Source organism: Sinocyclocheilus grahami, unplaced genomic scaffold, assembly GCF_001515645.1.
Source record: "Sinocyclocheilus grahami isolate Dianchi unplaced genomic scaffold, SAMN03320097.WGS_v1.1 scaffold19.1, whole genome shotgun sequence".
NCBI classification, from domain to species: domain Eukaryota; kingdom Metazoa; phylum Chordata; class Actinopteri; order Cypriniformes; family Cyprinidae; genus Sinocyclocheilus; species Sinocyclocheilus grahami.
In genome coordinates, this window is record NW_015505198.1 from 2957836 (window position 1) to 2982023 (window position 24188).

The window sequence follows — 24188 nt, forward strand, 5'->3', positions numbered from 1 at the left end:
TCATTTACTCCCGACATCTGAGCCGCTGAAGACGCATTATGTTTGTTTTTGAAGCGAATGCGCCCCCGATCTACCTAAATGCGTCTATGTTCGCGCGAATCATTCGTAATCCAGCTTCACCTAAAGAAGAAGTGAGTATAAGGTTTTTTTAATGAATCTTTGCAAATCGCCTTTCCTAATAATGTGCTAATTAGCAAGTTTCACGATGAATGTGGCTAAAGTAAACCGTCCCTCAGAGAGCGGCTCGGAAGAGAGGGGCGGGGTCAGTAGAGCTCGTTAACATTTAAAGGAAAATGCTACAAAACGGCTTGCTCTGAAAATAGCTGTTTTTGACAGGGTAAAAATTTAGTTTTTTTTACACTACCATTGAGAAATTTTAACCAAACTATGTTACAGACTTTTCCTTAAGATCCTAAAGAATCATATCAACTTGTGGAAAATGGGCATCCGATGACCCCTTTAATATGGAAATCATTCAGTACCATCAATGTACCATAGCGTTGCCATGTTTTATTGGACATTTACCATGGTAATACCACAGTATTATTTAAGTTCCTTTGAGTACCATATAAATACAATGGCATTTAAATATGAATGTAATCAAGGTATATATCGAAACACCATGGTATTACCATGTTTTTTGGACATTTTGGAAAAATCATGGAATTTATACAGTACCATGGTATATATATCAAAATACCATGCTATTACCTTGCTTTTTGTACATTTACCATAGCAAAATTATAATTCTTTAAAGACCTTGGAGTTCCATGTAGTAGTCTAGTGTATATAAATATGGTAATCATTTAGTACAAAGGTATACATTAAAGCACCATGGTATTATCATGTTTTATTGAACGTTTACCACGGTAAAATCATATTATTCTTTTAAGAACTTTGAAGCTCTGTGTAAATACCATTGTATATAAATATGATTATTCTTCAGTACTATAGTATATATCAAGGTACCATAGTATTATCATGTTGTTTGGACATTTACTGTATCAACAAGGTAATATCATTCAGTACCAAGGTAAATATCAAAGTACTGTGGTATTACCATGTTTTATTGGGCATTTGCAGATCTACATTTTTAGCATGGGTGATGATAAGGTAATTCCCAGATTAAGGTCAATGGACTTGACGAATTGAGTAAAGTCTTTTCATGTCCGTTTCCAATTTTTGTTTCCCATCACTTTTATTCTCCTCTTTTTGATCTATGAACTTGCCTTTCTGCTAATTAATCAAGGTCTTGGGTCTTATGTAAGAGTCGTGACGGTTCAAACGCAGCTGTTCCGGATTGAACTTCAGCAAGAGCATCTTGGGAGAACCGCAGTGCTGGGCCTGAGCACGAATAAGCTGATAGGACACATACACGTTACTCTACACATCACTGGTTTTATGCTCTTTTTTTCTGTGGAGGGTGCACAAATGAAATATATATATATATATATATATATTCATAAAATGTAAAAAATGTAAGTGACGTTTTGCCCATTTTGGGGTGGTCAAGGCTAAATGATTGCTAAGATCTAAGTGCTTGTTATCATGTTTCTATGTGGTTAGTGGGTGTTTACACCCAGCCTTAAAAGGGTCAGTTTACCTGAAAATAAAAATTCTGTCATCATTTAGTCACCCTCAAATTGTTCCGAATTCGTAGCACTTACTATTTTCTGTGTAACATAGTTTCATTTTGGGGTATTAGTTTGTTTTGATTCACTAAAAAAAGAACTAGTTCTTAAGAATCAATTGTGTTGTTCATTTGTGAAACAGACAACACTGGTTGCACTCTTTTTGATTCTCTAAAACAAACCCATTGCTCTAAAATACACTGTGTTTTTGATTCACTGATTGACTCTTAAGAGCCATTGTTTGGGAATGCTCTATGTTTTTGATTTATCTCTCTATCTTGCACTGGTTTTATCCTTTTTTTCGTTGGAGAGAGCATAAATGAAATACATTTTTACATTTGATGACAAAATAGAAATGGTGTTTTGTCCGCTTTGTGGCGGCCATGACTATGTGGATGCTAGCATGTTGCTATGTGGTTGCACCCTGCCTTAAAGGGACAGTTCACCCAAAAATGAAAATTCTGTCATCGTTTACTTGGAAAACAGTTTATGGGTGAACTATCTCTTTAATCAAAAGAGCCCAGATGGCTGCAGATTGCTCAGATCCCTCCTTATATTTAAGTCAAGGATTTCAGTGCCATTTACGGCCGTGGTGTAAACAGCAAGGGATGATTTATGCAGAAAGGTTTTGAAAAATACTGCTAGTGATCTCTCTAATTTCACAGTTCCAATGCAGCCCACTTTCCTACAAAGTCTCTTTAGATCTCGTTATCGCACTCCCGCTGTCCCGTTACTCGTAAATTCTTCATAACGCTTGTGTTGTGTACTGTACGTACAGTTTGTTTCCTTCTAATACCCTACCAAACTAATATTTTTCTCTGATAACAGAACTGTAACTGGTCTCGTGTGTTTTGTTTGCTCAGTAGCGTTTAGTCAGTTGTGTATTTCGGAGCGTTTCGCAGCCATCAGCCATCAGCTTGCCGGCATATTCTCCAGGGTGATGTTCCATGCTCAGAAATAGACCGAAATATCCAGGAATGCAAAATGCGTCATTTGATCTGCGTCTCCTGCGCCGAGCAGTTTACACAAAATACAATTCATTGTTCACGATTCATTGGTGCCAGCTGATAAAAGAGGGAAAGATAGAGAGAGTTAGTCATAACTAAAGGAGAAGAGAAAAGACAGATAGCTGCTGATGTGGCCTTCATGGTCGCTCTGTCCTCTGCGGTTCTCGTTTACCGTCACATAACGTCTGCTTTACTTTGGTGTTTGGACTGTTTTCTGGCCTGTGGCATAAAGTCCCGCTCCAAACTATCACGGGGCGAGCAGGGTGGGGTTTTCCATTTGTGCACAGAGGGAAGATGCTCTGCGTGGATGTTTGATGTGAGGGTGTGTAGTGACAGGGTTCATACTGTAATGAATCCCAGCAGTAGCTGTGGTTACTCTGGATGAGTTATTCTGGAGTGGAAACAGAAATGGATAACAATTCCGCACACAAACAACCACACGCACACAGGCAGACAGCAGCTTTGATTTTGACATATCATTATGCGCTCTGACACATTTGCTGTAAATTTAGTGGAATTATTTTTTTTAGAGCTCATGTGTGAACTAGCACTGGCTGGGAACATGTATATGTCTCATGATTCAGTATGTGTTATATAACAATATAACTGGATCCTCATTACTGCTCAAAAAAAATTCTGAAATAATACTTTTAAAGCAAAGATGAATGATGTTCATAAACCATGTTGTTTATGTAATGTGATATAAGAAACAGGATATTCTGCAAGAAGAAAAATGTAGGTAGTTGATTGGGTCCTGAAAAGAAAAAAAAACATCTCATGAAAATCATTTGTTAGTTTTGATCTAAAAGACAGAAATGGCTAAGAATTTGGGAATCAGACTACAAAGAGTCGAACAGTATATTTTCTTATATTTATAAAAACAATCAGCTCATAAGAGTCATTCATTCATTTTGATTCACTAAAAAAGAACCAGCCCATAAAAGTCATTAGTTTGTTTTGGTTCAATTTGGTACCAACTATTTCATAAGAATAATTTGTTTGCTTTGAAAAAAATAATAATTTTAGAATTGTTTGGGCAACTTTGGATAAAAGCGACTTTAGATATAAAAAAACAAAAAATAACATACAAGAAAAAATAGCTTTCAAGTGTCATTTGTACATTTGAATTCACATAAATATGGCTTTTAAGAGTTGTTTATTGGGGAATGGGACTACAGTGGTCATACTGTGTTTTTAACTCACTAAAAAAAGAACCAGCTTGTAAAAATCGTTTGTTTTGATACACTGAAAAAGAACTCGCTCATAAGAATCATTTGTTTATTTTGATTCACTAAAAAATGAGATGGCTCGTTAAGAGTTGTTCATTTGGGAATCAGACTACAAAGGTCACACTATATGTTTCTGATTTACTAAATGTACTAAATCGACTCACAAGAGTCAGTGTGTTTTGATTCCCTCAAATGAATCAACTCATAAGAATCATTGGTTTCAGACCACGTGGTTTTGACTAAAAGGCACTAACATCTCAAAAAAGGGACATTGGAGAGTTTTAACGGCATCTTAACCAAGATGTGGCACTTTCATCGTAGTAGTTTACAGTGATTTAAATGGTTTTATGTGTGCTGCAGTATGTCTCAGTGTTTAACTTGCTAATATGTGTGTGTTTTGTGTGTACAGGGAACGACCTCTTCCTGGTGGCAGTGCATGAGCTGGGTCACGCGCTAGGCCTGGAGCACTCCAACGACCCCACTGCCATCATGGCCCCCTTCTACCAGTACATGGACACAGAGAACTTCAGACTGCCACATGACGATCTGCAGGGCATCCAGAAGATCTACGGTAAGATTCTACACTGGAAAAAAAAATTTCCGAAGTAATTAAAACAGATTATTGGAGTGCGTTTTACAATAAAATGCTATTTCAGTCTTTAGTTTTGTTCAATTTCATGTGTTACTCATGAAAGTTTTTTTTTCCACCACAGAATAAAAGAATAAAAATAGGTAAATTCAACTTTTTATCTCGCAATTCTGACTTTTCCCCTCAGAATTCAGAGTCATGAAGTCACAATTCTGAGTTAGATCTGACAATTGACACTTCTTTCTCAGAATTTCTCAGAGTTTACATGTCACAAGTTGTTGTTTTTTTTCTCAGAATTTAAGGAATTAGATTTTGGTCCTTAATTCTGAATGTAACTTCTCAAGAAACTAATGAAAATCTAAACTGAAAATGAATAAAATATCTTTAATACAGCAAAAAAATTAATTGCAGGCAAAATTTTTTGACTAAACGTTTTGGCTAACGTTGCTGAAGTCTTCATTTACGCTGAGTTTTTGTTCGCCATTTTGACACAAATTCCTCATGGGGGCGGGTCTAGCAGCGGTGGGTTCTCATTGGCTGGTGAGTTTTTGATTGATAACGTCTTGACCTGGAATGGAAGACATCAGTCTTGTTGTTTAGTTGTGCGACCAAGAACCTGTAAGTGGCAACCTATTAAAAATAAAAATCTATGTTTTTTTTAGAATTCAATTTTGAGATATAAACTCAAGATAAAAAAAAAAGTTAAGATAAAATACATTTTTAAAAGTTGCAGTTACCTTTTTTAAATTTTTTTTTTTATTCCATGGCGGAAACAACTTTGCATAGTTACTTGTCGTTTTTTTTTTTTTTTTGTAATTATTTGTGAAATTGTCTAGTAAAATGTTTAAAAGGAAATCCTACACTATTTTATTTTATTTTTTTACAGTGTAACACTAAATATTAAACCTCAGTGTGGTGTGTAGCTCAAATCAGAACCCCCTTAGCAACCACATAGCAACACCCTGGCAACCATTCACACTTTTCTTATAAAATGTAAAAATCTACTGCTTTATGTTTCCCTCTGCTCCTCCACCCCCATCCAGAAAAACACTAAAATGCATGTTCCTGAGATGTTCAGATCCTCCTTCCTGGACCCCATCCAACGTCCGTCCCTTTGGTCTTCCTCTTTCCTCATCCTGACACAGGATGAGACCGCTGAGGGTGGAGATACTTGTACATCTTATGTATCACGCACACATTCCCAACCACGTTCTCTCAATATCCATCACTCTCACCAGAGCAGATCTCTGTTTCGTTGGCCCTGTGTTATGTAAGGTGAAGGGTTGTAATCCTCGCTCTATTTCAGGAGATTTGATTTCTGACAGTCACTCCTCTCTGTGGTTCTGTGGGCCGCTCGCATCTCCAGAGGGCTAATCCTGTCAGGCCGCCCTCCTGCCTGATTCATACTTAAAATCATTCATTATTTTCTCCATTTAATCACCTATCCTTTCATTCTCACAGAGGATTTCTTGACCTCTTGATCTGCAGGCTCGTAGCTTTCTGTCGGCTCTTCCAAAAATCTGACGTCTTAGTTCATTGTGCTAACAGCTTGAACTCTTGAAGCCAGCCGTCTGCTGTGCTGTGATAATGAATCCACAGATAATCAAGGTGTATGCTGGACTGTAATTGATGCGAGAGCTCATGATAGCACTTTTTTATACCCCAGTCCAGATGAATATTATAAAACCGATTTATTTGGTCAACAAGATTGTCTAGCTTCTTTTACCTTCATTTTCAAAATAATACAATATAAATAATATATATGATATAATAAATGTTATACAATGTATGATTATATATGTGTGTGTGTGTGTGTGTGTGTGTATATATATATATATATATATATATATATATATATATATATATATATATATATATATATATATGACAAAACTTGTTGTGTGAGCATTCAAAGCTATAAAGATTGCTGATATACACATGTAATCAGTTTTAAAAATGTTATATTAACACGATATTCATAAACTGAACTGAGGTTAGGCTAATGAAATACATTACTAAAAATTGGTACAATAATTGTAACATATGCTAATATAAAAAACATCTAATATAATTTATCTATAATAAAAGTACTTTTGTTTTACATTCATTAAATCATTGTTATTAATATATATTTTTAATTTAAATGCTTATTGAATGATTTATTTTATATGTCTTTATAAAAGTGACAACATAAATATGATAAATTAACATACCAGTGTACAATGGGTAAGGGGTATTTATAAATTTGATATAAACACAATAATCATAAACTAATATAAAGTTAGGCTAGTAATGACATATATTACTTGGTGAAATAATTGTGATATATATACTACAAAATAAAATTAATTAAAATAAAATTAAATTAAAAATATAAATAATGTGAATTATTTTTATAATATATGATTTATAATAATACTATTTTTAATATTATTATTTATTTTATTTATTTATCTTACTTATTGAATTATTTCTTTTATATGTCTTGATAAAAGCGTCAACAGAAATAAAACAAACAAACATAGTACAATGGGTTAGGGGCATTTGTACGCAATGCATTTAGCCTCTAAAACCCCTTGCTTTTATAAAATATAATAAAACAGCATCATGATAAAACACAGTATTTAAAGAATCATTAAATGTATTATTCCGGAAAGTAGTGTAGTGCATTAGCTTAACTGTAGGCAAAGCTAATGGCACATTAATATTGAATTTAGACTGTATGTATTATGAGACAAGATTTTGTCATTTATGAGGAGGTTTTTGACTATAACCACCCTTAACTGTGATTTGAAAAAATCACTAGAAACTGGAAAACATTTGGTGTTTGATAAGCCGTATCTCTCTCCCTCTCTTCAGGACCTCCAGATAAACTTCTCCAGCCCACGAGACCTCTACCGACGGTCCCACTGGCCCGCTCGCACCCTCCCGCAGATCCTCGCAAAAATGACAGGCAGACGCGACCCCCGCGAATACCGACTGGCGACAAACCAATGCACCCCAACGCCAAGCCAGACATCTGTGATGGCGGCTTCAACACGCTAGCCATCCTCAGGAGGGAGATGTTTGTCTTCAAAGTAAGCCAATGCATGAGACATTCAGTGCCTGTCAGAAATACACTAAACAAACAGATTCATATGTCTTAATGACAATATGAAACAAGCTAATTTCAAACTTATGGTCTCATAACTGCCACTTCAATGCTGTGTTTAGAGCTCTGGCAGCTTCAGCTGACAAACACACACACACACACACACACACACACACACGTGGCGGCCGCAGGAAGCGTTTCAGCCAGCGTTACGCCTCCCTGTGTGTGGGTGTTTTCTCTTTGTTCCCTCAGCGCTTGTACTGAAGGAAAGTGACCTATTAGTCGGAGCCAATGAGCTTTTCTTTGCTCGCTGAACCTGAGAGCTGCCTTCAATGAGTCCGTAACCCTCCAGTGTGATAGTTGAGTGTATCAGGGTAGCTGAGCGTTCGCAATCACTGTATGGATGGCAGGGTGCGGATTATAGAGCTCTGACCCTGCTAATGAAAGCTTCAACCTCACCAGTGAGAGAAAGATAAAGGGAGGCTCATGGACAGAAGTTAAACTACACGGTTTAGTTCTACTTATAACGTAGGAAACAGCAGTTTTGTGTAATGTTGTGTAATATTATGTAATCAAAAGTTAATCAGAACACCCAAGGCGCCAAATATACGCTTACATACAAAAGTAGCCATAGCAACAGAAGGCTTCTTAAGTGTTTTTCTCGAGGATCAGTATTGAAATACATTGACAAAGCATTAGTGTTAGTATTATACACTCTTAAAAATAAAGGTGCTTCAAAAGGTTCTTCAAGCGATGCCGTAGAAGAACCATTTTTGGTTCCACAAAGAACCATTCAGTCAAAGGTTCTTTAAAGAACCTTTGACTGAATGGTTCTTTGTGGAACCAAAAATGGTTCTTCTACGGCATCGCTTGAAGAACCTTTTGAAGCACCTTTTATTTTTAAGAGTGTAGGTCTACTGTTAGATTTACATCTGCTATGGATCTTTAAAAATGTATATGCACTACTGAAAGTTTGGGGTCAGTATATATATATATATATATATTATTATATATATATATATTTTTTAAAGAAATGAATTATTTTATTTAGCAAAGACACATTAAATTGGTCAAAAGTTACAGTAAAAACATTTAACTTGGGGAAAAAACTCAAACAAACACTGTTGTTTTGAACTCTCTATTCAAAACAAGTCAAAGAATCCTGAAAATAATTATTCAGATTTTCCACAAAAACATTAAGTAGCACAATTGTTTTCAACTTTGATAATAATCAATGTTTCTTGAGCAGCAAATCGGCATATTAGAATGATTTCTGAAGGATCATGTGACACTGAAGACTGGAGTAATGATGCTCAAAATTCAGCATTGCATCACAGGAATAAATTACATTTTAATATATATTCAAATAGAAAACAGTTATTTTAAAATGTAATAATATTTCATAATATTACTGTTTATTTACTTTTTTACTGATACTTTTTTATCAAGCAAATGCAGTCTTGATGAGATTAAGAGACTTCTTTCAAGAATATTGAAACTAAATAATATTGAAATAATCTTACAAGCCCCAAACTTTTGAATGGTAAATATAAATGACAAATACATACTTTTTAAAAATTTAAGTAAATTCACTTTTTTTTTTTCATTTTTTAGCTAATGTTCTCATTATGTTTTCAAAGAGGTGATGATGACTCCAAAATCCATGACTCCAAAAAATAAAAAAATAACATATGGCAAGTGCACCAATTGAAAAAAAGTTGACGAGCTGATGTCCACTAACTGCACAAGGGGCACCAATAGAGGTTTGCTGGTGAAAAAACATCAACAGATTAACAATGGAAACTCTTCTAAAAAAGTCACTTATGGATAGCATATTTATTCAGATGTATATGAATAAAGACCGGGTCCAGTAGTTGTTATCTGTGTGTGTTTGTGAAGCAGAGCTTACATCTCTGTAGGCTACAGCACAGACTTACTGTGCTCTCACTTTACACACAGCCAGTGTTTTCTGTATATTTTTCTCTGTGTAAAAATAGATGGAATTCATTTGTCAGACTTTACAGAAAGTGTCTTTTTTCTGAATTCGCCAAACTCATGCTGACTTGTAGATTTATTCCACATGAAGGGGGTTTTTGTTGGGCTCTAATCTTGTCATTTGGTCTCCATTCCCAGTTTCACAGCAGACGCCTCTGGGAAAACAAAATCTATCATGAATGCTGTTACATTTCCTCACTTACCTGTTCAGTCGCTCGCTCTCTCGCATGCTGTAAACTGGAGTAGTCTATCATCACAGTTAGACAATAACACAAACATATTTCTGTGCAGTAAAATGCTTAAAGTCTGCCATCTAAGCTCAGAAGCGTATCCACAGTAATATCAGTGTCAGATCCTCACACTGGCGGCTCACGGTTATGGACGGAAAACCTGTGACTGTTTATTCACGTTAGTCATCACATTTTTTCTTTAAGACTGGTCATAACTTTAAGTCAGTTACATAGAGAAGTAGACGGGTCTATTTTAAATCTGAGAAGTTCACATTGTGGCTATGTTTATGCAACTGGCAACTGATTGGCTGAGAGATGAGGAGAGAGCTAATATATTCATCTGCTGACAACCAATCAGAATTACACAGAGGGACATGTGATCATTAGTGAAAGTATGATATGAGAACAGAATCTTCAAGCCACTTGAAAATAGAATTACTAGGACTGTCAATCATGTGAAAAACAATCAAATTAATTACACGATATGCTGATTAATAATCACATTTATTTGCATGTCATTATTTGCTGAGACAAGCCAAATGATAATGACACAAATTCACTATTGTGGCAATTAAATATCTGAAAATACCAAACATTTGTTTAGTTTCTGTACCATTAAATATATAACTGACCTACATATCAACTAGATTCTATATTTTACAATACTTGATGAATGTATGAATAAATTAATATATATAAAAATGTAGTGCTGTCAAATGATTAATCGCGATTAATCGCATCCAAAATAACAAGTTTTGGTTTACATAATACATGTATGTGTACTCTGTATATTTATTATGTATATATAAATACACACACATACAGTATATATTTTGAAAATATTTACATGTACGTATATGAATACATTTATATCCATATAATTTATATTATATATAAATAGAATAATATATAAACATGACATATTTTTCTTAAATGTATACATGCATGCATGTGTGTGTGTGTGTGTATATACATAATAAATATACACAGTACACACACACACACACACACACACACACATATATATATATATATATATATGTAAACAAAAACTTTTATTTTGGATGCGATTAATTGTTTGACAGCACTAAACAATTATGCTTTATATTATTTATTAAATATGCAATATAAATTATTTGTAATATACATATAATATAAATTATAATATAAATATGGTCGTTTACAATTGTATGTATATTGTATAATGTATGATACATTTATGAATAAATAAATATGTAAATGTTTAATATTTATTACACATTGTATTTATAATAAAAATGCAATGTAAATCATTTACAATGTAAATATAAAAATTATATTTTTAAAGCAGTTTTTTTCATTCTCAAATAAAATTCTCTAAACCCCGTACGTACATTTTCTTCAGCTGTAAATAAAAGCACGCTTTGTTCTCTATCATTTCTCCAGTAATATAAACAGTCAGTTCCCTCCTCCCTCTCTCTCTATAGTAAGTGTGTGTGTCTGAAGTGTAGGAGAGTGTGTGTGTCTCACTCACTCAACTGGCTGGCCGTCTCCTGAGCGCTGCTGTTTGATGTGCTTTAAGTCTGTGCCCGGTGACAGATCTCTTCCGTCCAGTCATGTGAGGAGAGTTTCACAGTCCAGTGAGGGATCTGTAGACTGTGAAACAGAGAGATAGAGGCCGATCTCCCAGCAGTGATCTCTCAACCTGCCCAGCACCACACTGCTCTCGGTGCTTTCATCTTTCCAGTGCATCTCCCCGCACACATCCCTGTGTTCAGTACTGGCTGGCTGATACACTGTGATACAGACTAAACCTCTGCATGGATCTGAGCTCTCGTAACGTACTGCTTCATCCTGCAAAATCAAAGAATTTTTCAACATAAGTGAAATCAAATCAAATTTCATTGATCGTTTTCTGACATCTGAATTAATCGATATGTAGCTGTAGGGCCAGGAAATATGAGAAATGGAGAGATTTTACTTCCATTTCAATTTCTCTGTTTCCTTAATGATTCCATGAACAATTAATGACCCTTAAACCTAAATATATATACACACATACGCATTTATATTTAAACAGGAAATATTACATTTTAAACAACCACATATAGAAGCTTTTATAAGCTCTTTAAATGGCATCAGAAGACGTTCTGAAGCTCTGATCCTAATAAGCGAACAGCATGTGCTTCAATTACTTTAATCCTACCGCTGCTTCCTGTACTATAACATTATATTTAACATTTCACTCCTCTGTGTTACACAGCTAAATGAAAGATATTTTAAATTGAAGACAGTCCAACTTATACCAAATAATGGTCTCTCTGAGAGTGACTGTTCCAAAAAGAATGCAGTACGGAGGGTCACATAAGACACTGTTTCTTACAGAATGAAGCAGAATAATTTTTTTTCTCTGTGACCCATTTTTTAAGCTCCAAAATTCGTGCATCCTCACACCACCACCTATGTAACACAAGTATCCTAGATTTTAAAGTCTTGCAAAGATTATATACATAACAGACAAAAAGTAAATTTACTATTTAGTTGATTTTATTTGAAATTGAGTAACAAGAACTATAGCAAATAATTCGGGCAGCCCTAAATTGTTGTTTACATAAATATAAATTAATATATATATATATATATATATATATATATATATATATATATATATATATATATATATATATATATATATATATTTCGAATAATAAAGATTTTTATTTCTTGAAAAAAGTCTCTTTTGCACACTAAGGCTGCATTTAATTAATCGAAAAAATCTGTAAAATTGATCAATAAAATTGTGAAATATTATTACAATTTAAAGTAACAGTTTTTTATTTTAATATATTTTAAAATAAAACTTATTTCTGTGATGCAAAGTTTCTGGTGTCACATGATCAGAAATCATTCTAACATGCTGATTGGATGCTCAATTATCATCAGTTATTATTGATTCTCAAATATTAATAATGATCCTTTTTATTAGATGAGTGTTACAAGCTGTTCGTGAATAGATAAGATCCCTAAAGTTGCAAAGACTAAAGTCTCAAACCCAAAGAGATATTCTTTATAAAAGTTATGACTCGTCCACGCTCCCCTAAAACGCCTCGTTTAAACACGCCCCCACATGTCTACGTCACTGTGTGGGAAGATTTGCATAATGCCACACAAATGTTCACGCAAAGAAAGAAGGCGTAACTTTGATTCTCGCTGTAGTATTGTTGCCGCCGCCGTCATGTCGTGGAGACGCTGTGTGTTTTGTTGTGAAAGCGAAAATACTTTGTTTGGTCTTCCAAAAGAGGACGCAACTAGAAATCAGTGGTTAAGTTGTATTTACAACACTGTTCCGGAACAGTTCAACCCAAATATTCAGATGTGTGCAGCGCATTTTATGGAGGACGAGGACTGTTCCCTGGGAGAGTAGCCTACAATGCCGGTGTTCCGGTGAATTCAGTTCCCCTGTTTCCCCTTCGGCGCGCATGCTGACCCTATACAGTCTATGATAATGACAAATAATGCTGGCTCACAGCCTTTAAGTACATTTTTATATTTAAAGGATTTGCCACTGACGATTCAAACGTGAGTTTTGAGCAGTGTAGAGTAGCACTTGTTGTTTGTCGTTTCTCCAATCACAAATGCAGATATGGTTTTACGTTTACACGGCGCGATACACAATGCAACGTGTAAAAAGACAGTATTATCTGCCAGTTTTAAGATGACTTAAATAAATAAATAAATACAATTATATTAATAGTAAATTAAAAAAGTAAGATGTGACGAGTCTATTTTAAAGCTGAAGCTATGCTGAGGCTGTCATTTCTCACTCATTCAGACACAACAGTGTGTCTTCTCTCATAGCCAGACACTAATGAAACGCAGATGAATGTGGTGCATCTAGGGACCAGGCGTTTACTAGTTGTGCATAGGTCACTGTTGTGTGTGTGGGCTTCCCTGTGATTACAGAGTGGCAGGCAAATGTGTTTGTCTTTCTCTGGTTTTGGGATAGAAAAGGCTGGTAAGAGAAGAATGACGAGGAGTAGGAGTGTGTATAAAAGCGAAGAAAAACAGCCACAATACTGGAGTGTTGTTTTTGCATTGTTATGCAGTTGCTAAGGTGTTCTGAGTGGTTGGTTGTTAGTATGTTGCTAGGTAGCTGCTCACAGGACCCAATCAAATTTGAGGTATTATTTAAGTGAGTATGGGACAAGTTATACAAAAGTTAATTTCTACTGTACAAGTATTACTGATGTCAGACTTAGCAAACACCACTAATAAACAAAATACCTGTGCTCTGTTTGATACATTTTGAGCTACAGTGAGGAACAAGAGGAATCAAAGTAGTGGTGCAAAATCTGAGGAGTGACGTCTCTATAATAGAGTACAAAATGCTGTCAGCGAGGAGCAGGCTGAAGAAGTGTCATCTGAGCGCCTTACTGCAGGATAAAATGAAAGACGTCTTCAGTTTTAGAGATACTGATGGTCAAATTACATTCTTCAATTTGCTACATAAGATTAGTCAGGAGAAGCAAATGTGTGCTTGAAGAATAATGGAGTTGTCATCTTTGAGCCATATGTTATGCTCAAACTTGCTGTGAAATTGCATTCTGAGAGAAACAGACTTACGGTGCACAGCAAATTATCTCAGAACTGCATATAAAAGAGATGTGCTTCTGGATGCTGATTGGTCAATGTCAATATAATTATGTTCGACAGAAGAAAAAAGTCAAAGAATGAACAAATAGAGACTGCTTGGCAGAAAATGTTACTTGTTTATCTATTTTATTTCATTTATTTGTTTTTGTTTATCCATTTAATATAACAATATTATAAATAGTACATATTTTTAGTACTGTCAAATCGATTAACTGAGATTACTGTAATTGCATCCAAAATAAATATTTATAATATATAATAAATATTCATATAAACAATGTAAATAGAAACATTAATCAGTACATTAATCAGTGCGACTAATCGCTCTGACAGCACTGCATATTTTAATAATAATAATTATTATATAAATAAATATACATAAGATATTTAAAGTAAATCATGTAATATTACATATTAATTAAATAACATATTATTTAAATTATGCACAAATATGAGAACCATTCTGAGAATCGCATTCAAACTTTTTTCTGACGTTAAGGTTATTTTACTTCACAAGGTATATTATTGTAATGTACAAAAACGTGTTAGGTCTCATTTACTAATAATCATGTACAAACGTTATATTATTTAATGAAATAACTATTAATAATAATAATCATTATTATTATTATTATAAAATGTCTTTTTATTATTGAATGTATTTATTATTGAATTATTTACTTATACATAATTTCTTTTTATTTTACTAAGAATTTTCATAATTCTTTTTATTATTGAATAATATTATTTATAAATATATATATATTTGTAAAAATATATTTAATTTAAATGATTAACTATATATTATACATTTTATTCATATATATTAATTAAATTATTATAAATACTATTCCATTCTAATTAAAATGCTACAGAATTTTAGCAACGTTATTTTTGAACATTTTATGTTCAGCATATGGAAAAAAGTCATACAGGTTTGGAATGATTAGAAATTAAATATTACATATATTTATAATTTTTTTAATTATATTGCAATTATTAAAATTTAAATGATTTAATATATATGATTACTTGTATATTAATAAATAGAGTTTAAATTATTATAAATAATATTTTATACTATTTAAAATGTTATATGCACACATATGAGATCCATTATCATCGCAGCATTGCAAAAAAAAATTTACTTTATGTTCAAAGAAGAAAAAAGTCATACAGGTTCGGAATGAATTGAGATAAAGCTTGGCAGGAAATGTTACTTGTTTATCCAGTTTATGAGGCGACAGGCTTGATTTCCCATCATCCTCTCCAGCAGCACAAGAATGATAAAAACACACAGATAAACATCAATTACACACTTAATGTGCATCCTTAGCTCTTCACTACGACTAAAAAGCCTCCTGCGTCTGCCGAGAACCATGAAAGAGAGAAAGAAATACATAAAATTGCCCACAGTGTCTATTTTATCAATTTTGATTTTGGGAACGATTGTTACGGCCACCACAGAGCGATGACGGAGAGATGGCCTGTTTTGCCACCAACGTTTAAACAAGCTTGGAGACATCATAGCAGTGGCATCAAAGCTGTAGATGTGTGACGTGGGATTTTCCAGAGCTGGAAGTGAGAGCAGCTGCGGTCAAACGGCAGAAGGTGAAGGCCAGGATGCCACGACTCAAACTTCCCCGTTTGGGTTTGAGTTATTTAGAAAATGTACTTTTTTGGCCTAAAAAATGACTTGTAAACAACAGAATAGCTGTTTACAAGACTAAACTTCTAAAGCTTTGTATTGACCACTATGTGCTCTATAAAACAACATGCAAAGCCTTGTGGGATACGTCTGACATGTGCCATTCAGCTGTTTTTTTGTTTTTGTCTGAATCTTCTCTCTATGAAGGACCACTGGTTTTGGAGGGTCAGAGATAACACCGTGATGCCCGGTTACCCAATGCTCATCAATGTCTTCTGGAGAGGTCTGCCACCCAAGATCGACGCCGTCTATGAGAACAGCAAGGGCAAATTTGTATTCTTCAAAGGTAAGATTTCTACACATCAGATCGACGTACACAAAATCACTTTCACGTACTTTTAAATTAAATGTTCCCTCCTGGTGGAATGACCTGCCCAACTCAATCCTTAGCCATCTTCAAGAATCGGCTAAAAACACATCTCTTCCATCTTTATTTGACCCTCTAACTCTAGCACTCTCTATTCTAATTCTATTCTTTAAAAAAACGTGTCCCTTTTAGACTTGCACTATATATATATAATAAAAATAAAAATAATACTTATTAGGTATAATGAATAAATATATGGTAAAAATATTAGGGGTCTCACAGTTGTGCATATTTTAAATAATATATTTAAATAATAGAATTTATATACAAAGTTATAATAATTAATCATTTAATTGAAATGTAATTTCAACATTAATATTTCTAATATTAATATTACTGTCTATAATTTTTATATTGCCGTGTTATAAATAACATTAATAAACAATTATAAATGATTATCCTTATATTTTAACCATATAACAACAACAATAATTATTATTATTATTATTATTTATTATATTTTATAAATAATATATTATCAAAATAAAAAAAATAATAATTATTAGGTCTCATGAATAAATATGCTAAAATAAATTATATAAATAATACAAATATATTATATAAAACACAAAGTAAAATAACTATGAATGAATGTGAATAAAATACCTCTCATATAATGTGTTTTTGATGAGAAATGTTTGAAATCACACCGAGCTCATTATGATCGAGCTTATAAACTCATCACATTTGTGATTTTCTTCCCATGGGCTCGTACACAGTGTGTGTGTGGTCCATGTGGAGGCAAATAAACACTTTTTTTCACACTCATTGCCGGTGGAAAGCAACACAGAGTGAGGATCTCTTACATGGTCAAATCTGGACGTTTAAATGTGTTGCTCTGGATAACGCTGACATCCAGCCAACATTTACAATAAAACCATCCTGCAATTTCACTTTCACAAGCATACTCGCACAATCACTGACAAAACACAGACATAAATGAGCAAACACACACAACTCTAGGTTCCAGGAGTCTGCAGCGATCTGTCTCGCACTCTTCGGCCATGACCCCACTGAGAGGGCCATGAGAAAGACATAGGTGACACAGAATGACGGACCTGTCCTCTTCTGACCCCTCGGACTCCAAACAAACCACGACGGCCCGCTGCGCCCCTGCTCTCCTAAAGCACACTGACGTTTTAAAGTGAAGGCATTAACATGTCAGATCTGAGTAACAGTGGCGGACGCGCGGCCAAATGCCTGCTCATGGTAATTAAAGGCAAACAGGAAGTGCCTGAACTGTGAAATTGAATGTTCAATGTATCAATAACCTCAGTGTCAGATTATCAGTGATTTGAGGCAAATTTCACTGGTAGAAACAGGAAATGTGATTATGGTTATCTTTACAAAGTTTGTCCATTGGATAAATGTGCATTCGGTGGGAGTAGGGCTATTGTCCATTAAGAACATGAATTAATTATAATATTTAATAATCATTACTGCATTGCAAATATAATAATAATAATAATAATAAAATGTGTTTATACACAATTTGTCTGCTGCCTTTAATTTAACATAAAAAATTTTAATAAATAATTTGAACTATATATATAGAGAGAGAGAGAGAGAGAGATAGTATTTTGTAATATTTACTATATATAACTTTAATAATATTTAATAATATTTAAATATTTTATAATATACTTATATGTATAATTTATAGTAATATGTATAATATGTATTTTATTTATAATTATTTATATTATTATAATAATTATTTTAATTATTTTAAAAATAAGTATTGTAAAATATTTATATATTAAGCTAATACTGATTTTCATTTCAAATTTAGAGAAAAATAAATAAATAAATGTTTACTGTAATGTTCTCAATAGATTTTTTTTTAATCTTTTTTTTATTTTATAATGTACAGTACATGTATTTATGTATTTGCAGTTAAATGGCTTAAAATATTTAAACCAAACAGCCATTATGCTTCATAAAGTATACAACAAAATACAGTATAATCAATCAAGGCATATTTTCCTCACCGTCGTTCACTAAATAAACACCAACACAATATTAAAGCATTTTTGTCAACACTCTTATACTCAAAAGTCACAGAAAGAAAGCACTATGCCATTGATAACACAGACATCAGGGAATGTAATAGGTGAAAAAGTGCACACTATATAATCATCACAATATATAATCAATAAATTGTCCAAAATCCGCAAACCCCTCAGCGGTATGTGGAGCCACACTTGAACAAATCAGCAAGTCATAAAGAATTTATAGAAACCATGATTTACATTTTGCTTCTTTGACTGAGCAGAATGACTGAACGTTCTCAAAATCTACCCTGGGCTGAATACTGTAATTTCTGATGTTCTTGTGCTTTTTCTAGGCAAGCAGTTCTGGGTGTTCAAGGACACAATGCTACAGCCTGGCTACCCGCAGGACATCTCAATGTTTGGAAACGGCATGCCAACGCAGAGTATAGAGACAGCCGTCTGGTGGGAGGACGTGGCCAAGACCTACTTCTTCAAAGGAGATAGGTATGTGCACAGCATGCATGCATGTGTGTGCGCTCGGCCATGTGTGTGTTTTAACTTTCTCTGTTTATCTATATGCAGGTATTGGAGATATAATGAAGACTTGAAAATGATAGATCCTGGTTATCCCAAGTCCATCACTGTATGGAAGGGTGTTCCTGATTCTCCGCAAGGAGCGTTTGTGGACAAAGCTAACGGTAATTTTATTATAATATTTTTTTACATTACAACAATATATATATATTAATTTTACACTTATTTGTTTTACATTATGTAATCATCCAATCTAGTTTAAGTTGTTGGCCATTTTAACAAGGTTTTTACGCCTTATACTTAAAAATGTAATCAAAATTTTAATTATCTACTCACCCTCATGTCATTTCAAATCCATAAGACTTTCTTTCTTCTTTTCGGGATTCTTTTAAACTGCAAAAATGATCTATATGACCAATGTACCATATTCCAAGTCTTTTGAAATCATACAGTAGCTTTGTGTGAGGAACACACCAATATTTACCATCCCTTCTGCCTTGGCTTTCAGATTTAATGCATAGAAAAACTTGAAATATTGTGTAATAAGTCACACAGACCACTTTTATGGTGGCAAAACATTCATTTTAAGCCAACTAACTCTTTAATAAGATCATAACTTGGTATTTTCAGTAGAATTTTTTCATCTAGTTGTTAGTGCTGTGGTGCTTATGCAGGCGACACAAGTTTGAATCCCGCTTGCGACATTTCCAAACCTCATGTCCTCACCATCTTCACATAATTTCCTGTCGTTTCTCCACTACATTCATAATAAAAAAGTAACAATGGCAGTGAAAGAATTTGGAACCCAATTTGGAACCAACATAAAAAGCACTTCAGAAAAAGGAAAAAACCAACAAAGACTCTAAACATATACAAAACTTAAATAAAGACTTGTTAGCGAACTAATTTAGACTACAAAGACACCATGCAGCATCTAAAATGATCTTGCATTTGACTCCGAAATTTTTCTGTCCATTATGCAGCAGTGTAATTCTCGTTTACACTGGCCTATTTTCATTCTGCACAAGAGCACAGTTCTGAAAGGTTGTGTGTTTGGGGGCGAGTGTGAACGTCTCTGGCAGGAGCTCTCGGGGTGGGGACGTCTTGCATGAGTTCAGTCCGTAGCTGCAGGCGCGCAGGTCGACAGCCACGCACATGCCATCTGTACCCAGCCCCGCTGCCAGGTTTGCCCGTGGACGCAGGCGCTCATCTGAGCGTGAAGGGTGGATTGATATTCCAGGGAAATTGTTTGGCTAACCACACTTTGAAAGTGATTGTGGGCTTTCTTTCAGCCCTGTCTCTGCACGTTACCCAAAAGGCCTCTGTGGGCGAGACAGAGTCGAGAAAATTGACCCTAATTATGTGTCATCATGGCCAACCGATCATGGGGAGATGGGAAAGGATAGTGTTTTTTTTTTTTTTTTTTTCTGCGCTCTAGTCCTGCAAGTATCGATGTTACGATAACCCGTGGTTTTACGATAAGCCTTTCAGATCACACTTTTTTAGATCACACTGAGCCCCTCTTCCAGTCTGGAACATTTTTATTTCCAGGATTTAGAATCTTTGTTCAACAGATTTAGTGGAGAGTGACAGGAATTTAGCAGAGATATGTGAGATCAAGATTAATCTCAGATTGGAACTTGCATCACCCACATGTGCACCATGGCTCAATGTCAATGCCAGTTGGCCTGAACAACCCAAAAATAAATGACAGGTCTGATGACACTTTGGACAACGAAACGAAATTTTGGTCATTGAAAAAACTTTTTAAATACATTTTACATATATTTATTATACATATATACTAAATATGAAAAATGAATAGAAAAATTATTTTAAAAAACAAAAACCAAAATGTTAAATTATATAAAAATATATATTTTTAGATTTTAAAAACAAACATAAAAAATGGATGTATTTTATATTTCATAAAATTATAATGATATAAAATATAATTGTGATATTTTAAAATATCAAAAGCTAAAATACATATTTGTTAATTTTATAATATATTATTGAATATTTTAATTAGTTTTTGTTTTTATATTTTCTGTTCTCATTTTAATTTGAGTTAGTTTTAGTAATTGTGTAGATGTGTTTTGTCATTTTTATTAGCTTTTAAATAGGTCTGTATAGTTTTCCTATTCTTATTTTAATTTTAGTTTTAGTAATTTTGCTGTGTGCTTTTGACATTTTTATTAGATTTTTAAATATGTCTGTATAGTTTTTATACATTTTTATAGCAGTTTTAGTTTTAGTTATTTTAGTATGTGAAGTTAAATTAAATGAAAATGAGAAAAATGTTGCCTTGATATCTACTGTAGCTGATTTAAATTACTGATATAAAAACTTTTTAAAAATTATTAGATTTCAGATAAAGTTTTTTTTTTCAGATAAAATAAAGTTTTATTTCAAGTAACAAAAGTTTATTTTATGGTTTTAATTTTAGTTAATAACCCTGAATCAATTTAAATGCGACAAGTGAATTTAGGCTTCACCATATTATAATGTACAGAATGAAAAACAGATATTCACTTTGAGGTTTGCTAAAGTTTATACTTAAGTCTTACTTGATTAAGTGAGTGTTAGATGACCGCAAAAGTAATCAAAAATGTCAAAATAGATGGAAACGCACAAAAAAATCAAATATCCAATATAAATATAAAAACAACTTACAAATGTCTCCTGTGTCGATGCTTTGCAGGTTTCACTTACTTCTACAAGGACAAAGAGTACTGGAAGTTCAACAACCACAGGCTGCGGGTGGAGCCCGGCTACCCTCGCTCCATCCTCAAAGACTTCATGGGATGCGACCTCACGCCCATCGACCCCGACATGCTGCCGACGGAGGACGAGGACGTGGTGATTAAACTGGACAACGAAGCCAGCACGGTCAAAGCCATCGCCATCGTCATTCCCTGCGTCCTGGCGCTCTGCCTGCTGGTGTTGATCTACACCGTCTTTCAGTTCAAGAGGAAGGGGACGCCCCGACACATACTGTACTGCAAACGCTCCATGCAGGAGTGGGTGTGAGTCACACGGCCACAAGACACGGTGGTGTAAACACCCTAAACTTGCGGACTTTGGCTCTCGACCTGCGTCTCGCTCAAGAACAGCGAGGGCCTTTGCTTTGATTCTCCCCTCCAAGAGACGAGGGGCGCATTTCCCTCTAAAACTCCCTTCTCTTGTCCCATTGGCCCCGGTGCACCCGCTGTAGGACTTGCGGGAGGCTTGCGGGATTGCAAGGATCCCATGGTGCATTGCACCGTCCAGTGCCACCGTTTGACGTGGAAATCGCTGATTGCTATACCTTTAGGTTTTACAAGTGCACGCTGAAAACATGAAAAAATTAACGAAAATGTTGCGTTTTTTTTTACTTTCCGGATTTTCGTTTGACTCCGATCTATTTATTTTCAAACCGAAATATTTACGATTCCCTTTAAAGCATCCCAAACCAAATAAAGACTCCAAAGAGGATCTTTTTTCTTCTTTTTACGATTTTTTATTATTATTATTATTATTATTCCCTCCCTGCTCTAAATATTTTGCAGTGATATGTAGTGGGGGAAGTTTTGACTGTTGTGGCAGTCTGTCTCAAAAACAGGGGCCAAAATATTCTGCAATATTTTTAATAGCCTTAATTATGGATTGTGTTGTTGCTTTTGTTTCCGTTTATTCGTTTGTTTTTAAGCACCGCTTCGTTTGTCCTGTCGGATCGGCAGTGCAGTATTGCTTTGCTCCCTTTGAGATCGATTTGAGACCTCATTTTTTGCCAGGGGCCGCACTGGAACGGGGCGGGACTCCTTAACCTCTGCCTAACATATCAGTCAAAACAGAGGGAAGACCAAGCCACTGCAACAACAAATACTTTATCGCGTTTTTTCCGTCCGACGGTAGAATTGCAACGCAAAGGAAGTGCTTGAACCATTTATCGTGCTTAATGCTCACTCGTTTGGTCGTGTTTACACGGACAGAGATTTGAGAATTTGTTTCTTCCCTTTTTCCGAAAGGTTGCTGTTCGAGAAAGAGCATGTCATCTCCTTCGGACTGCCTTGTTTTTAGGTCTGGATGGGATTCGAGAACCTTGACGTTTGAACCAGAACCACCAGAGCAACTCAGGACAGCGCTTGATTCAAAGTGTATGCAAGCCTTCACATCCAGTCCTGTGTCTTTATTATCAACCGAGAAGAAAATCAAGGATATATCATGTAACGTTTCATCATTGCTTGTGATCGGAAGTTTCTGCGAAAGGATCGAACGTTTTTTTTTTTTACGGAGTCAGAACTTTCGGTTCAGTTCATGTCTTGCAGTCTGACTCTAGATCGGTCCTTTGCATCGAACGGATGTTTGAACATACAGTTATTTGCTTGCATTAGCATTTTTTTATGTTTGTTTTTCTTTTCTTCTTTGGTACATTTGAAATCAAATGGTCTTAACCTCAACTTTAAAGTGGTACTTAAAGTGCGAAGCTGTCATCTGACGTTTCTTTAGATGCGAGAAAAAAAAAAACATATGTGATCTAAAAGAAACCATATGCGTGTTTCTGGCAAGCAGTGTTTGAATGTGTGTCTGTATTGATGCTAGATTTTTCTTTCTTCTTTCTTTTTTCCTTTTTCATTGTTTTAAGAAAAAAAAGAAAAAAAATGGGACATTCTTCAAATTCATGTACTTCATGACTCGGTTTGGGACGAACTGTCCCGACAGACTTAATAAATTAATCAGTATATGATTAAAATGCCTTTTAGCGCTTTGTTCACATTTACTATACATACATATTCAGTCTGGGAAAATATAAACATCTACTCTTTCAACTAATACCATTCTTCAAATTACCATTGTATTTTAGTACGGTAATCATTTAGTACCACACAATATATCAAAACACTATGGTATTACCATGGTACTGCCACAGTATATTTCTGCCTTTCTTTCATTTACAAAAAATGTACATGGTATTTTGGGCATTTTACCATGGTACTAATACCATGGTGTTCTGAACATGGAACCGGGGTAATATGGTATTTTGGACATTTTGCTGTGACATTTGAACATAATACCATGATACTACTATGGTATTTTAAACATGGCACCATGGTACTATAAAATCAACTTTGGTATTTTTTACATTTTACCATGGAATTTGATCATGTTACCATGATGCTACTATGGTAATTTGATCAT

General features: G+C 34.4%; 1 protein-coding gene across 1 annotated transcript in view; it reads left to right on the forward strand.

The window, feature by feature from the left end:
- Nucleotides 1-23742, forward strand: part of LOC107555402 (matrix metalloproteinase-16-like) — a 55188-nt gene extending 31446 nt beyond the window's left edge. Inside the window, exons 4-9 of the mRNA XM_016238183.1 lie at nt 4277-4438; nt 7316-7533; nt 16260-16398; nt 18827-18977; nt 19056-19171; nt 21712-23742. Coding sequence (XP_016093669.1) covers nt 4277-4438; nt 7316-7533; nt 16260-16398; nt 18827-18977; nt 19056-19171; nt 21712-22040 — 1115 coding nt within the window. The 3' untranslated portion in view covers nt 22041-23742. The remainder of the gene's footprint in view (nt 1-4276; nt 4439-7315; nt 7534-16259; nt 16399-18826; nt 18978-19055; nt 19172-21711) is intronic.
- The last annotated feature ends 446 nt before the right edge of the window (nt 23743-24188 follow it).